This window comes from Telopea speciosissima, unplaced genomic scaffold, assembly GCF_018873765.1.
Source record: "Telopea speciosissima isolate NSW1024214 ecotype Mountain lineage unplaced genomic scaffold, Tspe_v1 Tspe_v1.0781, whole genome shotgun sequence".
NCBI lineage: Eukaryota > Viridiplantae > Streptophyta > Magnoliopsida > Proteales > Proteaceae > Telopea > Telopea speciosissima.
Window position 1 is genome coordinate 1 of NW_025318117.1, and position 14,635 is coordinate 14,635.

Sequence of the window (14,635 nt, forward strand, 5' to 3'; positions counted from 1 at the left end):
GTCATGTTTTCTGGCGAGTTCTCTTCGAGGTTAGCATCTACTACAGTAGTACTTATTCTACATGTGACTTAGTATCCATGTTAGGACATGCTACTTAGGACATTTATCATAATTGCTGCGATATGTTTGCATGCATTCCCTTATTGGGCTCAGTTGAGAGCTCACCCCTCGTGATCACTCTATTTTTACAGATGAGACTTCTATCGCTGCTGTTTGTGCTCCTTTGGGGACTCCTACTGTTCAGGATTCTCCTGTTGATCGCGGAGCTGGTCCTTATGTTCTGGTGGAGCACGATGCTTCGTGCTCCTACGACGACTGCTCATTCTCCTGATCTCCCAGACTGATCAGGCTCCTCCCTTCCTTTGGCTTAGTTAGTGTTACACCTTTTATGAACTAACTGTGTAACCCTGATGTAAAAGCATGTTCATATATATATAAATACTACTGTTATCACTAGTTACCTTTAATTACTGTCTTATTCCTTATTAAATTGCTTCCGCTGCACTTTGATTTGATTATATTGTGAATGAAACTGCGAATAGAGAATTGCATTGTGATCTTGGTTGGATGTCTGGGACATCCTGTCTCACTTGGCCCTTATTAACCGGGCCGGGGTGTGACAGATGCAGCCATTGAGAAGAGACTGAAACAGAAACTCTATTTCTCATGGAGAATTGGATAGTAGATATGATATCCCGAGACTGGGATCTTAGTTAACAAAGATTCATATTGAAAACAACAATGGCTAGCACCACACAATTAACAAGTAATTTTATACAAACTTATGGATCCATTGAGAAGCCAATGAAACAAAAACTGTGAATCCCATGCAGAATAAGTATATTTTATATATGCCCCCAGATTGGAATCTTAAGAGGACAAAGATTCATATTGAAAACAATCAACAGGTTAACTTCCTGGCATCAAACTACATGACTATTCCACGCTGTTATCTTTTTCAAAAAAAATTTTAAACAGGATTTTTTCTGAGATTTTTTTTTGGCGCCGAGGGGGGGGTGCAATGCAATTTGAAAAGTCATCAAGGAGGTTATTAATTTCTATTATCTGTATAACAATAATAAATACCTTTATATGCTCCAAGAGATGGTTAACCTATCATATACATCATTTCTTACCACATGAATTTACCTTGTAATTTCTGCAAACTCCAAGCATTAGATGAAAGCCAATGTGGCTTTATGATGCAGATTCATCATCAAATAGGGCTTGTTTCATTGGGAATAAGTGTAGGGTTGGGATATATATATGTTGGGCCTTTGTTCCCAAGGGTTTTCTATGTATTAGGCCACTTTAGTGGGCCTGAAATAGGGGTATATAGGTTGCATACGGGATTAGCCCAATACTTTGTTTTTATTTTGTATTTTTAATTGAACCGGTTTAAATTGGTTGCATCCAATTGGTTCAATTGGTCTAATTTAAGTGAAGTGATCCTATTGGCTAAGAGGTTCTTATATCCTATTGGCTACTAAGGAATCTTCTTTATTTTAAGTGGTTTAAGTTGTTTTAAGTCATTAGGACTCTATTTTGAGTCTATTTGGGTTTCCTAGTCAGTTTAAGTTGCCTAATAGGTTAGGGATAAGGTTAGGCCATTCCTTTTTAGTGTCTAAGTCTATTTTTGAGTCTTCTATATAAGTTTGTAAGGGAGGCCAGCATTGAACACGAATTTGATTAATAAAAATTAGCTTTATGCTTGCTGCCTTTGCTACATCGTGAGTGTGCCTTGTGAGTAATATCAAGGTTGAAGGGATTGGTGGACTCCGATCGACTCCTTGCATCTTGTAGATCGGGAGGTCTTTCTTCTAGTTCTTCAAAGCTACTACCATTGAAGATTTAATCTTTCAAGTAAGTAGTTTATTAATTCAGCATTTAACCTTCTTTTTCTAATCCTCTAACCTAAGCTCCATCTACTCCTATTATCACCCCTTCCATTAATCCATAGATCCATTAGAACCCTAAAACCCTAAATCCAATTCTGCCCTAAATTGCAGAATTTTGTAACTCATCCAAACCCTAACTTCTTTATACCAAAATAACCCCCTAGACCTGCCCATTAATACCCTATAAACCTCTTTCCTAAAATCTGCCCCTAAACCCTAGATCTTACAAACAGTCCATTTTCATAAGGCATCCTACCCAAAACCCTAAAATTCCAACCTCAACCAAATTTGATCCGACTTATACCATTAGACTCATAAAAACCTGCCCATCATTACCAAATAAAACCCTAGCTCAACACCAAAACCCTAACCCTAATATTTCTGAATTTCTATTTCTTATTCAAACCTCATTAAAACCTATTCTAATAGACTCCTAAAATTCTGCAGACCATTACCCGATAAAACCCTAACTCAATCTCCCATTCCTAACCCTAATTTTGCCCTAGTTACCCTAAACTGCCCATTCGGCCAACCCTAAAACAGAACCTGGTCCTAAGTGAGATTTATTTCACCTAGGCTACATTAAATTGGTATCAGAGCTATGGCGGAGGGAAGCTCCAACCAAGCCTTGAAAGACCCACCTCCCTTCGTTTTCAAGACCCAAGTTCGTCTACCCAATGGGAGCACAGCCATCTTAGTTGTTGATGAGAGGAGACGTAACAACATTATTTCACAATCCGTGGTGGATATGTTGTCCCAATCAGGAGAGATTTGCATCGAGCCTACAGGTAAAGTCTGTGTTGAATTTGGGTGTTCTTCATATCATGATGATGCTTGGTGTAAGCCGGTACCATCTCCAAGGATCTTTATTGCAGTAGGTTGCAATTGGTTGGACGAGCGACAAGGTTGGATTGAACCGGAAAACAACTTGTGTGTCCTACCTGATCGACAACGTCTATACCATTTGTTTACTCTAAAAGGATTACAACCAAAGGTGACCACATCGATTGTACAGCCACAAGGACTGCCGAACATGTCAACTCAACTGCAAGTGACATCGACTGTGTTTGAAGTGTCACCTATGGCAGATGCACTAACAAAAGATTCTACTAAAGCGGTTCAAGAACCTATAGCTAAAGAAATTCAAGTAGACCAAGCTGCACCAGTAGTTGAGATCATGGTTGAGAAGCTTGGCCATCAAATTGATGTGGAGGTCCAACACACAATGGTAGAAGAAACTACTGAAGAGGGCAAAGTAGACAAGGCTGAGGACATGGAAGATGAAGTGGTGATTGACAACACTCCACAAGAAATCATTGACATCCAAGATGTTGTTCTTGAAGAGGTCGAGCACATAGAGTTTGTTATGCCACTATGGTTCTTTGAAGAGAACGCTCCACGCATTGAAGACTTTATCCCCAATGTTCCCGCTTCACCAAAATTCTGTTTGGGGATGGTCAAAGCGGCTGATCACATGTTGATTCCCCCTCATCACTACAAAATTCGAGGACGAATTTTTTCAAGTTGGGGAGAGTTGATGCAGATTCATCATCAAATAGGGCTTGTTTCATTGGGAATAAGTATAGGGTTGGAATATATATATGTTGGGCCTTTGTTCCCAAGGGTTTTCTATGTATTAGGCCACTTTAGTGGGCCTGAAATAGGGGTATATTGGTTGCATACGGGATTAGCCCAATACTTTGTTTTTATTTTGTGTTTTTAATTGAACCGGTTTAAATTGGTTGCATCCAATTGGTTCAATTGGTCTAATTTAAGTGAAGTGATCCTATTGGCTAAGAGGTTCTTATATCCTATTGGCTACTAAGGAATCTTCTTTATTTTAAGTGGTTTAAGTTGTTTTAAGTCATTAGGACTCTATTTTGAGTCTATTTGGGTTTCCTAGTCAGTTTAAGTTGCCTAATAGGTTAGGGATAAGGTTAGGCCATTCCTTTTTAGTGTCTAAGTCTATTTTTGAGTCTTCTATATAAGTTTGTAAGGGAGGCCAGCATTGAACACGAATTTGATTAATAAAAATTAGCTTTATGCTTGCTGCCTTTGCTCCATCGTGAGTGTGCCTTGTGAGTAATATCAAGGTTGAAGGGATTGGAGGACTCCGATCGACTCCTTGCATCTTGTAGATCGGGAGGTCTTTCTTCTAGTTCTTCAAAGCTGCTACCATTGAAGATTTAATCTTTCAAATAAGGAGTTTATTAATTCAGCATTTAACCTTCTTTTTCTAATCCTCTAACCTAAGCTCCATCTACTCCTATTATCACCCCTTCCATTAATCCATAGATCCATTAGAACCCTAAAACCCTAAATCCAATTCTGCCCTAAATTGCAGAATTTTGTAACTCATCCAAACCCTAACTTCTTTATACCAAAATAACCCCCTAGACCTGCCCATTAATACCCTATAAACCTCTTTCCTAAAATCTGCCCCTAAACCCTAGATCTTACAAACAGTCCATTTTCATAAGGCATCCTACCCAAAACCCTAGAATTCCAACCTCAACCAAATTTGATCCAACTTATACCATTAGACTCATAAAAACCTGCTCATCATTACCAAATAAAACCCTAGCTCAACACCAAAACCCTAACCCTAATATTTCTGAATTTCTATTTCTTATTCAAACCTCATTAAAACCTATTCTAATAGACTCCTAAAATTCTGCAGACCATTACCCGATAAAACCCTAACTCAATCTCCCATTCCTAACCCTAATTTTGCCCTAGTTACCCTAAACTGCCCATTCGGCCAACGCTAAAACAGAACCTGGTCCTAAGTGAGATTTATTTCACCTAGGCTACATTACTTTATGTGCCACTTCAGCATTGAAGTTAGTGGGGATATGCCCAGACTCTCCATGATAACCACCTTGATGGGAGGTAGTTATCAAGAGAGAGATTAAGGGGATTGGGGTCTCTAGTTCCACTCAAGTATACGTAATCTCTTCTTCCATCAAGAGAGTGCATTGAGAGAATTGAGGAGGAATTAGAAGGCTGCCAAGCACTGTCATCTGCCGCCCCCTTAACGAATACGCCGCCGCTCACCAGAAAATACCAAGCAAATCTAGCTCTGATACCATCTGAAAGATAAAAGCAAAGGATGGAGAAAGTGGAACTGACCTCCACCATAATGCAAGTTCCAAAGATAGTATAGGCTAGAGTCTCAAGGACTCAATCCTTTACCAACCTTTTTATCCTATAAATAGAGATATGACCTAATCTTTGGTGCCATCAAGTATAATGCTAGTAAGGGTGTGAGGGCTCACATAATGCATATCAATGATATTGTAATCCAACTTCAGTCTCTGAAATTGGTTATTTCAGATCCTTTTCTGGTTTATTACATTTTGAACACCTTCCCTAAGGAATTTGGTCCTTTCAAGATTTCCTTTAACACACATAAGGATCAGTGGTCATTTAATGAAATGTTGACCATGTGTGTTCAAGAAGAGGAAAGACTGAAAAAGGAATCAAAGGAGAGTGTTGGCAACCATTTTTTTTTTTAACCCGAACTTACCTGGGACCCAGGCCAGCCCCAAAATTTTATTAAATCATCAAAGAATAAAGATACAGGGGGGGATATTCCACCTAACCCCAAACCCAAGAGAACCTCTCTCACTTCAGGACCGAGCCAAGCTCACCCTTACAAACAACAACGTCTCTACTCTAAGGATCGGCAGGCCCTCCCTATCCTCCCTAATGATCCCTTGAAAAGCACCCAAGGGTAAATCATCCTGTTGGAAAGTGACAGAAAACCAGTATCATGACCCCGCTTGGCCAACCAATCAGCTGCCTTGTTGCTCTCTCTGTAGGCAAAAACAACCGTGGCCCGAATCGCGGCAATCAGCATCAGAATTTCATTAAACCAATACCACCCTTTCCACAGACTACACCTCTTCTGGTTCACCACTCTAACCGTGTAGGCTGAGTCTGAATTCACCACCACATCTTTGAACCCCAGCTCCTAGCACAAGCTAAGTCCATCTCTCAAGGCCCTCAATTCGGCTATTGAGTTAGTGCACACCCCATAGTGGTTAGAGAAAGCTGCCAGGACAGCACCACCCGTATTTCTGACAACTCCTCCCCCCCCCCCTCCAACACCAGGGTTGCCCCGACAAGCCTCATCAACATTGAGCTTGACTGAAAATAAAGGGGGACACCAGTACACAGGGAAGGGGCGAGCAATTTTGGTTGGTGCAACCTCAAGACCAAAGCATTGCAGGATTAACCTATCTCTAGAAGACCCCCCTCTGCTCACCTTCACCGGTAATGGGAGTTCTCTCACCCAGGACATAATGTGCGCAATAATCGTGACCGCCGTGCGCCTGTGTTCCTTATGCCTCCTGCTATTTCTTTCCCTCCAGAGTTCCAAGACAATCAGAGAAGGGAGTAACCCTGTAATAAAAGCACTGAGGCAGCAGCCGCTTGCTAATCCCTGCTAGTGAGTAATCCGACTTCTGATGTCCTGAGATGGGAGCGTCTCAATGTCAAGCAACCGGGAGAAAAAGGCCCAAACCTTAGTGGCAGTACCACCCGAAATCAAACAATGGCCTGTTGTCTCTCTCTTAGGCGCCCCACAGCAGAGGCACTTGGATGCCAACGGAATCCCCACTGACATTAAGGAGTCATCTGTTGGTATTTTACCATTCATCAGCTGCCAAGAGAAAAAAGCCACCTTCACGGGGATGGTTCCAAAACCACTTGGCATATGAAACAACTGGCGACACTCTTCTTATTTCATTCCAGGCTGATTTAGTCGAAAAGCATCCATCACTTGTCGAGGTCCACACCAGCACGTCGTCCCTATCAGAAAGGCGAAAGTTACCTGTAGTAATGTCGTTCCTAATAATCATCTCATCAATGTGGTCCAGTAAATCCTGCTTCCACGAGCCTTCCTCCTCCAACGCATCTTTTAGGCGCAACTCCACATCAACCAGAAGGCCATTGTCCACCGCATCAATCAATGGACCAGCTCCGGTCCAATTGTCCAGCCAGAAGAAGTCATCCCCAGAGCCAATCAACCATCGTGATTTGTCCATCAGCAGCCCCTTATAGGCCAAGGCATTCTGCCATGATCTTGAGCTTACCACCTTCGAATCAGCCAGAGAGATATGAAGGCCTTTGAAGAACTTGGCCCTAAAAACTCGCTCCAAAGAGAGTGATCCGTCAGGACCCTCCACAATCCCTTAAGCCTCAGCGAGAGCCCAACATCCTCCAGCAACCTAACCCCTAGGCCTCCCTCTTCCAGCGGCCTACACACCTTCTGCCAACAAACCCAGTGCTTCCGCTTTCCCTAGTCCGTGCTTCCCCAGAGAAAATCTACGGAAATGCCATATAGCCTTCGCAAAACAGCCTTAGGGATGGATAGGGATGGAGGAGAGGACATGCTTCAAGAGAGTGATCCGTCCCCCCGCAGAGAGGAGCCTCCCCTTCCACCCAGCAACCTTGCTACAGATCCTATAAACCAGACCATCAAAGAAGTTGATCTTTAACCTTCCACAGTGAAGAGGGACCCCTAGGTAGGTAATAGGCAAGGTCTTCTGCGAGAACCCAGTAACCATCGCCACCATTCTGGTTTGAGCCGGCGAAGACCTGGCTCCTACCACAAAACAGCTCTTTTGCTTATTAACCAGCTGACCAGAAAAGCCTTCATACCTGCCGAGAAAGCCCATAATTTGCTTTAGCGAGCTCTTTAACCCCCTGGAAAAGATTATAGTGTCATCTGTAAAGAGGCAATGAGAGATCCCCGAGCATCCTCTTGGAAGCCTGAAGTAGGAGGCATGCCCTTCAGCGAATAACTCCTTGATCCCCCTGCTTAGAACCTCCTCTGCCAGAATGAAAAGAGCCGGCAATAAAGGTTCCCCCTGTCTCACACCCCTGGAGGACTTGAAAAAGCCAAACTGCCTGCCTCCCAGAACAACAGAGAACTAACTGTTCTCAACCGTCTTCCTGATCAGGTTGATCCAGTCTCCACAAAACCCAAACTTTGAGAGAACCCTCCATAAGAAGTTCCATTCCAGCCGGTCATAGGCCTTAGCCATGTCTAGCTTGAGAATCACATTTCCACCCCTAGTTTTCTTGTTCAGCTCCTGGGTGACCTCTTGCACAATGGAGATGTTGTCATGAATGCATCGACCCTGTACGAAACCACCCTGCTCCTCCGCCACCAGGGATGGCAGGAGCCCTGCCAGTCTGGATGTTATGATCTTGGCAATAATCTTATAGGAGAAGTTGCACAGGCTAATGGGTCTCAAGTCCGCCATCACCTCTGGGTTATCTTTCTTCGGAATCAGAACCAAGTTGGCGGAGGTAAAACTTCTAGGTAGAGCACCACCTTCAAAGAACTCCTTGACAGCAGCCCCCATCTCATTACCCACCACATCCCAACAAGACGTAAGGAAATGCCCCGAAAAGCCATCAGGGCTTGGCGCGCTGTCACAGGATAAAGCAAAGACCGCTCCCTTCACCTCCTCTAACGAGGGGGTCTCCAGCAGAGAGGCATTATCAGCATCAGACACTACCAAAAGGATCAAGGAAAGCAGGTCCTCGTCAACCACACTGCCCTGAGAGGCAAAAATGCCTCAAAAATGTCGCACCGCCTCCTCCTGCACCCCCTCAACATTAGAAATCCAGTCGCCATCTGCTCCTCTAATCCTCTGCACACCTGCCATGCTCCTCCTGACATTGACCGCGGCGTGAAAGTACTTTGTGTTCCGATGCCCCTCCTTTAGCCAAGTGACTCTGGACTTTTGCTTCCAGAAAATCCAGAAAGTCTGCTAAGAAGAAGAAACCATGGAAGAAGCCTGTTAAGAAAGAAGGCATCAAGGAAGCTTCCAAGTGCTTTTTCTGCAAGAAAAAAAGACACACGAAGAAGGATTGCTCCAAATTCAAGCAGTGGCTAAAGAAGAAAGGTAACTTTCAAACGTTTGTCTGTTTTGAATCCAATTTCGTAAATTCACATTACGGTAATTGGTGGATTGATTTTGGTGCAACAATTCGCGTTTCCAATTCCTTGTAGGGCTTTCTGGAGACAAGACCGCCAATATTAAGTGAGCAACATGTCTATTCAGCTGAAGGGACGCACTCTCAGGTCAAGATTGCTGGGGTCTACGGATTGATTTGGAGTTCTGGATATGTTTTAGATTGGAACAAGACTTTTTACATTCCTTCTTTTGATCAAAACTTGTTATCAGTGCCTAGATTGGCACCATTTGGTTTTAAGTTTGTTTTTATGGTACTTGTTTTACCCTTTAGTGAAACAATATTATTGTTGGTTCTGGTATTTTGGTGAATGGATTGTATCTGTTGCATTTAGATTCCAGTTCTGAATGCAATTTATTGTCTAGTTCAATCAACATAGGAAACAAATGTTGTGCCACAAATGAAACATCCTCCAAATTATGACTCCAAAGATTGGGTCATATCTCTGTTGATAGGATCAAAAGGTTGGTGAAGCATGGAGTACCTGTGACTCGAGACTATACTGACTTTGGAATTTGCATTGATTGTATTGAAGTAAAACAAACAACCAAGTCCAAAAAGGGTACCAAGAGAAGTATACAGACATTAGAAATCTTACATACCGACATTTGTGGACTATTTCCCACACCATGTCTAAACAGTGAGAGATATTATATCTCTTTTATAGATGATCACACCAAATACACGTATTTTTATCGTCTATTTCATAAAGATGAAGCACTAGATGCTTTTAAGAACTATAAAGTGAAAGTAGATAAACAAATTGGTAAAGTGATTAAAATTGTACATTCAGACAGAGGAGGAGAGTATTATGGTAGGTACACAGAAGCTGGTCAAAAACCAAGTCCATTTGCTTTATTCTTGCAAGAACAAGGTATTGTTCACTATACACTACGCCAGGATCACCTGATCAGAATGGCGTTGCAGAAAGAAGGAATAGAACAGTTATGGACATGGTAAGAAGTATGATTAGTAATTCTGTAACTCTAATCTTTTTTTATCCTTTTGGGGCAAAGCTCTGAAGACATCAGTTTACATATTAAACAGGGTTCCATCTAAAGTTGTGCTTAAAACATCTTTCAAGCTTTGTTAAGGATGGAAACCCAGTTTGTATCATATACATGTCCATAGTTAAAAAACTCGTCAAGATCTCGGAAATCTCAAAGATCTCGACCTGGTCAAGACGAGATTGCATACGAGAATCAAACTTACATAGTTTCGGTCAAGTTTACGGATGGAAACCCAGTTTGTATCATATACATGTCCATAGTTAAAAAACTCGTCAAGATCTCGGAAATCTCAAAGATCTCGACCTGGTCGAGACGAGATTGCATACGAGAATCAAACTTACATAGTTTCGGTCAAGTTTACGAAATTTCAGCAAAATCTCGGATATCTCGACCTGCTCAAGAAGAAACTACTATCATTTCTTCTCGAACACTACTACATGGCATTCATATGTCATATGAACTAGGGACCCCAATCCCCTCAAGTGCACGTAATCTCTTCTTCCATGAAAAGAGAGAATTGAAGAGGAATTATAAGGCTGCCAAGCATTGTCGTCTGCCACCGCCGCTCACAGCAAAATACCAAGCAAACCTCTCCAACGAGGTAGTTATCAAGAGAGAGATTAAGGGGATTGGGGTCCCTAGTTCCACTTAAGTGCACGCAGTCTCTTCTTCCATCAAGAGAGAGAATTGAGGAGGAATTAGAAGGCTGCCAAGCATTGTCGTCTGCCACCGCCTTTACAAACACGCCGCCGCTCACCAGAAAATACCAAGCAAACCTCTCCAACGAATTAGTCTGTGATGGCGAACATCAATCCTTATGGTGGAGGTCAGTTCCACTTTCTCCGTCCTTTGCTTTTATCTTTCAGATTAGAATCACTTATGTGCCTTAGTTTTCAGATAAAATCTTTTACATTATATTTTTAGATAAAAATTGTGTTTCTTCATTATTGTCCAAATACAAAGACTAATTAGATATATAAGTTCTACCATCTTGACTCGTGTTCATTTTATTTACTTTTGCTTCCCAGATCAAACATATCTACCTTGCCAAACCTTCTCTAAAGTGTAAAGTGTGAATAGGTAATGTTGAACCAGGCCATAAATGGACTCAGTTGCTTTGGTCCACTGGTGTTTGTAACTTATTTTTGGGCTGTTTTCACTTGTCAAGCCATGGGACGACAAGTGTATATTTGTATAGGGTTAAAATGGAATTCTGATCTTCTTCTAAAGGTAATTTAAAATTTTTTGCTAATTCACTAATTTTAGTAAGCTGCGATTTTTAGTAAATCAATTTTTTTTTAATTATTTGGAAGGTTAAAGTCTGTTGAGGCATATGAAGTTATTTTCTTCCCTCCCCCCTTGATACTAAGTCATTGAATCTTAGTAGGTCTGCTTGGGGTAGCAGAGCTTAGGTTTTTAGTACACATAGACCTCATGATATCTTCCACAAATGTTTTTATGACAATAGAATGAACTGAGTTTTAGTGGAGGGATCTCTAATTGTTAAACCACAGTTAGGTCCCCCTCCTGTCTTCTTGTATTTTCTCCTTTTTCTTCCGCTCTTTCTCCTCCAACTTTATCGAAATTACTGTTAAGCCCCACAATGGTCTAAACCCTTTTCTCACCACCTTTTTCTTGCTGTTCAGGCCCTTGTTTTAAGACCCATCAAATCCAGCCAGTTAAACCAGTTGACCTATCACCTGATCCTTAAAACAGGTGGATCAACTCTCAAAGCCATTTTTTTGCATAAATCATTTACGAGTTAGTGATTCAACTAATTTTAGTGATAGAACCACTAAACTGGACATTTAAACTGTTATTGACTCATCATTTGGGTGTTTAGTTTGTGTTAAAAAGTGTAACAAAATGCTTCTGTAAAGGTTTGAAGTTTGAACACTAAACATTATATTTTACCATTGCATTACAACTCTACTCATGCTACCATGTAATTTCATCTGGGTCAAACCAGTGACCTGATACCTGGCACACATAGCAGATTCATGGATGGCTGGTGTTCAGAACATTGGTACAGGTTGGCCTAGAAATCTGAAACCCTTTGGTGTCCTAGATCACTAGGCACTAACGGCACACTGATTCAAACTTTAAGGGACAAATCTCACTTGAGGTTCCCTGTTTCCCACAGATTACTGTGCACTTGGTTACCATCCAAGTCCGAACCACCCAGCATAAGCAAAGCACTGAACCAGTGGGGCAGGGAAGGGAGGTATTCAAAACTTGTAAACTCGTAGAGTTGTCTCACAGTTATACAGGCTATTTTTGTGTTGTATGTGCACAAATACAAAGACCATACTAAATTGTTTACGATTATATCCAGACTGGCAGGATAAAAGCAATCAATGGTTCTATTGTATGATTGCAAACTTGAAAGTTCCACGTCATTGTGTATCCATACGAAAAGATTCAAAAGTTACCTGATCGGTCAAGAGAGAAATGGACCTTTTTTGGTTGGAAACACTTCTTTACAAACAAAGCGGTACCCGCATACTTTGAATCTGCAAGAGACCACCAAATACGATAATTTCCAAATGGTGGAGTTGAAAGTGCACGCATCAATATCTGCATATTGAAAAAATGAATAGACATCATTAGTAGATTTTGGGACACTAGCACTCTGAGAGTGCACAAGGATCAAATACCGTCATGGAAATCATCGGTCAAATTAATATGCCAAGACAAGAATCACTTAATGATCAAACACAAATAAACATGTAACCAAAGCTCCATGGTATCATGTATACCTGTTTTTCCTCACGTGAAGCGCTTGTATCATCTTTCAACTCTCCAGGATTTTTAGGGGCACCCTTGGAGCCAGATGCAGGCATCCTTACTTCCTAACATCAATTAACTAATAGCTGTTAGAGAAAATTATGACAGACAAGTTTATCAAATAAGTTAAGTTGGCCTCAAGTACTCTCCAAACAAAAAGGAAATCAGTAGCTTACATGTTTAATGTTCTAAACATAAGAAAGCATTTAAGAGTATGACACCAACAAAAAATAAAGGACAAAAACTAGGAGCAAATTATTGTAAACAATAATCTAATCCAATAATCCTTACTGCATACACTCAATGTCTCAACCCCACCCCCCACGCCAAAAATAAAAGGGAAGGGAGGAGGGGAGCTTATTGCCCATACTAAACAACTTAAAACATCACTAAATAACAGTTGATCCATAAATGTTACCCTACTAACCACAACATAAAGACAAACTTGACAAAATCGACAAACTAGAGGAATGACAAAACTGAGCCCAAAACCAAAACAGTGTGGTGCCTCAGCGAATTCCATCTGAGAAACCTCTGGATTACAGAACCCATCCAGTCTTATCAATAAAATACCTGAATCTACTTCAACACAAGTGATAAAACCAACAGACCATTCATTACTTGTGCATCTGACACAAGCAACAACCCACCGGGCCACCAGCCAAAACACACCTTTCTAATTCAAAACGCTTTATATTGTAAGAATTAATATGACAAGAGTCATTAAACCTTGGTACTCAAAGCACCCCAAACCTAAACGAAGGACATCGTTATATCCCCCGCAAACAATGCAGCTAGGGATTAATTTACAACATGCAACAGAAACAGAAAGCCAAAACAAAACAATGTACGAAGTAAACCCGTCTAATAGCCTTACAACAGCAGAAGCAGTTAAAATCTCAGTATCCAAAACAGCCCACTCCTAGTGGAAAAAATGTGGGCTGCTACTCTCCAACACAAGCAACCGGGACAATAAATTTACAGGAAAAAAGAAGAAAACCCAGCTCCACTGACCTGCAATAACATAACTCATAATTCCTAAAAATGCTAGTATAGAAACCATTAGAAGTCCACTTAAATGGGGAGTGGGAGGGGAAAAACGGGGAATACCAAGCAGATACACGCACGCACTGAGATATTTCAGCAATGTCTCTGGGAACTTCCAGTAAAAGTTGAATCAAAACCAAAGGAAGGGAAGAGATGGTAGGTAAAATTACCTGTACAACAATGACGTCGGGATCAAAGCTTTGGACGAATTTAGTGAACTCTGGCCAATTATTTTTAACACGAAGAAGCAAACTATTTGCATTCCAGGTCAAGAACTTCAATGGTTCTTTCTTATCCACCGTTTCGTCGCTGCTCTTCCCATCCTGCCGATCTTCTGCTGTTCCGGTAGAAGGAGATAGGGAAGGTTTCTTGCATGATCCATCCTTCTGTATTGGCTGAAAAAATCTCTTCATCCTCTGAAACTAATTCAACCCTTCGTGAGCGATTGCAGATATCTGTGCTGTTCGTACTATTCCAAGTTTTTTCCAGTTGAGTAACGAGTTCGGACTTCTTCGGACTTGGGAAGTTGGGATCGCCTGGTGAAGTGGTGCTCACGCGCCGTGCTTTTTATTTTCTCTTATTTATAAAGCATGTATAAAATAGGTAAAAGTCACCTACGGTTAAGAGAGAATCTCTTTCTCTACAGTGATTTGATGATATGATTGAAATCTAGATATCAAGTTGTGTTTGGTATGTATTCTATGAAGAGATTCTAGGTCTATAATGCATTCGGAAACCTGATTATTCTCTATTTCTCACTTTAGAATGCATTCTAGACCTAGAATCATTCCTAGCACAGGTAAAGGGGTCCTATTCATTTTCACTCTGCTTAGAGATCTATCTATTGCGAGTAAGGGTGTCAAAACCAAACCGAAATCGAGTTGAATTCACCGAACCGAA

General features: G+C 41.3%; 1 protein-coding gene across 1 annotated transcript; it reads right to left on the reverse strand.

The window, feature by feature from the left end:
- Window positions 1-12,160: 12,160 nt before the first annotated feature.
- Window positions 12,161-14,240, reverse strand: LOC122648321 (DNA-(apurinic or apyrimidinic site) endonuclease-like). Its single transcript, XM_043841552.1, has 3 exons — window positions 13,906-14,240; window positions 12,661-12,753; window positions 12,161-12,478 (listed from the first exon to the last, which is right to left on the reverse strand). The coding sequence occupies exons 1-3, from the start codon at window positions 14,146-14,148 to the stop codon at window positions 12,323-12,325; spliced, it is 492 nt and encodes a 163-aa protein (XP_043697487.1). The 5' UTR covers window positions 14,149-14,240; the 3' UTR covers window positions 12,161-12,322.
- Between the last annotated feature and the right edge of the window lie 395 nt (window positions 14,241-14,635).

What these genes read in the sequence shown, in the direction of transcription:
- LOC122648321 (XM_043841552.1), bottom strand. Translation starts at nt 14,148, where the DNA reads ATGAAGAGATTTTTTCAGCCAATACAGAAGGATGGATCATGCAAGAAA. An exon ending in CCGACGTCATTGTTGTACAG is followed by an intron (nt 12,754 to 13,905) that starts GTAATTTTACCT and finishes AATTGATGTTAG; the next exon opens with GAAGTAAGGATGCCTGCATC. An exon ending in CTTCACGTGAGGAAAAACAG is followed by an intron (nt 12,479 to 12,660) that starts GTATACATGATA and finishes TTCAATATGCAG; the next exon opens with ATATTGATGCGTGCACTTTC.